At 35.4% G+C, this 1,192-nt stretch overlaps 1 protein-coding gene across 4 annotated transcripts in view; it reads right to left on the bottom strand.

The window, feature by feature from the left end:
- The window catches only part of LOC119585220 (organic cation transporter protein-like), a 16,938-nt gene that overhangs the window by 2,585 nt on the left and 13,161 nt on the right, over window positions 1–1,192 (bottom strand). For all 4 annotated transcript variants that reach the window (XM_037933876.1, XM_037933873.1, XM_037933875.1 and 1 more), the window contains exon 8: window positions 34–181. In XM_037933876.1, coding sequence (XP_037789804.1) covers window positions 34–181 — 148 coding nt within the window. The remainder of the gene's footprint in view (window positions 1–33; window positions 182–1,192) is intronic.

Below are 1,192 nucleotides of genomic sequence, written 5' to 3'. Positions count from 1 at the left end.
TAAATCTAAATCCAAGAAAGCCAGGAAACCCACCAGGGTTGCTAAGTTCTTGACAGCCTGCAGGAGAACTTCGTCAGGTGGCAGAGTTCTTCCGTTGATCCTCGCGAGCCATTTGAACACTTTGAGGGCATCTTCGTATTTTCCCTTCGCCAGGAGCCAACGTGGGGATTCTGGGAGCAGCCTGGAGTGGTGAGAGTCGGAAGAGAAATGATGAGGTGATGAGTGAAATGATGATTGTTGTAGTGACGGTTGGTATATACGTGATCATGATACTTATGTTTTCTGCCAGGAGTATTTATTTATTATTATTATCATTTTTTTTTACTGATATTGTAAAGTCCTGGGATATGTATTATCGTTAAAAATATCATTACTGTTTTAACAGTAATGATATTAACAGTGTGTTTTAACACACATTAACTGCATTAATATATTTTAAGCACAAATCAGATATTCCTTATCATAATAATAAATACGATCATCATTCTTGATATACAAGACAGCAACAGGTTAATGAATGTACCGCAGTTTTCTATAAATTTCATGCTTCATCGGAAAAACAACACAATATGTTTCCTGACGCACTGTTCAGTAAAATCAAATCACTGAAAGAGAATCGATTATCTTAATGAGCCAAAAGACATGCAGATTTTCAACGGAACTAAAGCTGGAAAACCCTACTCTTTCAGTGCATGACTTGCCTTGTTTACACGAGGAAATGCCTGCGCGGGATAGAGTGACGAAGCTCTTTCTCGATACGCCACTAACCAGGTGAAATTATGTACAGAAGCAAGCGCCCTTGTTTGGTCATGTTAAGTAAACATTATGGGAAGATGGAGAGATGAAAAAATAAGTAAAAGGAACTAAAACAAAACAAACAAGAATTCAGAAAGCAAGGACTTCCACCAACGCCCCAAAATCCAGTCTCGCAATCCTTAAATCTGCCACAAATATTTTAAAGGAAATGCATTTATTACCAGAAAAAAATATATATATATTTTTTAATAATAACAGATAACGCTGACAATGAATCTCACTCACCATACGTTGTGAAATTAAGAAACCAAGGAATTGACAGGAAAAAGAAAACAAGAAACACAAATTAACAATAAACCAGTATAGAGATAAATAAATAACAATGGAAAAATGGAAATAATTTTATGAAATTTTATTTAGTGCTCCAGATTATGTT

Source organism: Penaeus monodon, chromosome 19, assembly GCF_015228065.2.
Source record: "Penaeus monodon isolate SGIC_2016 chromosome 19, NSTDA_Pmon_1, whole genome shotgun sequence".
In the NCBI taxonomy this organism is placed as follows: Eukaryota; Metazoa; Arthropoda; class Malacostraca; order Decapoda; family Penaeidae; genus Penaeus; species Penaeus monodon.
Note: the sequence above shows the minus strand (reverse complement) of the source record. Positions and strands in the feature narration are given on the sequence as shown.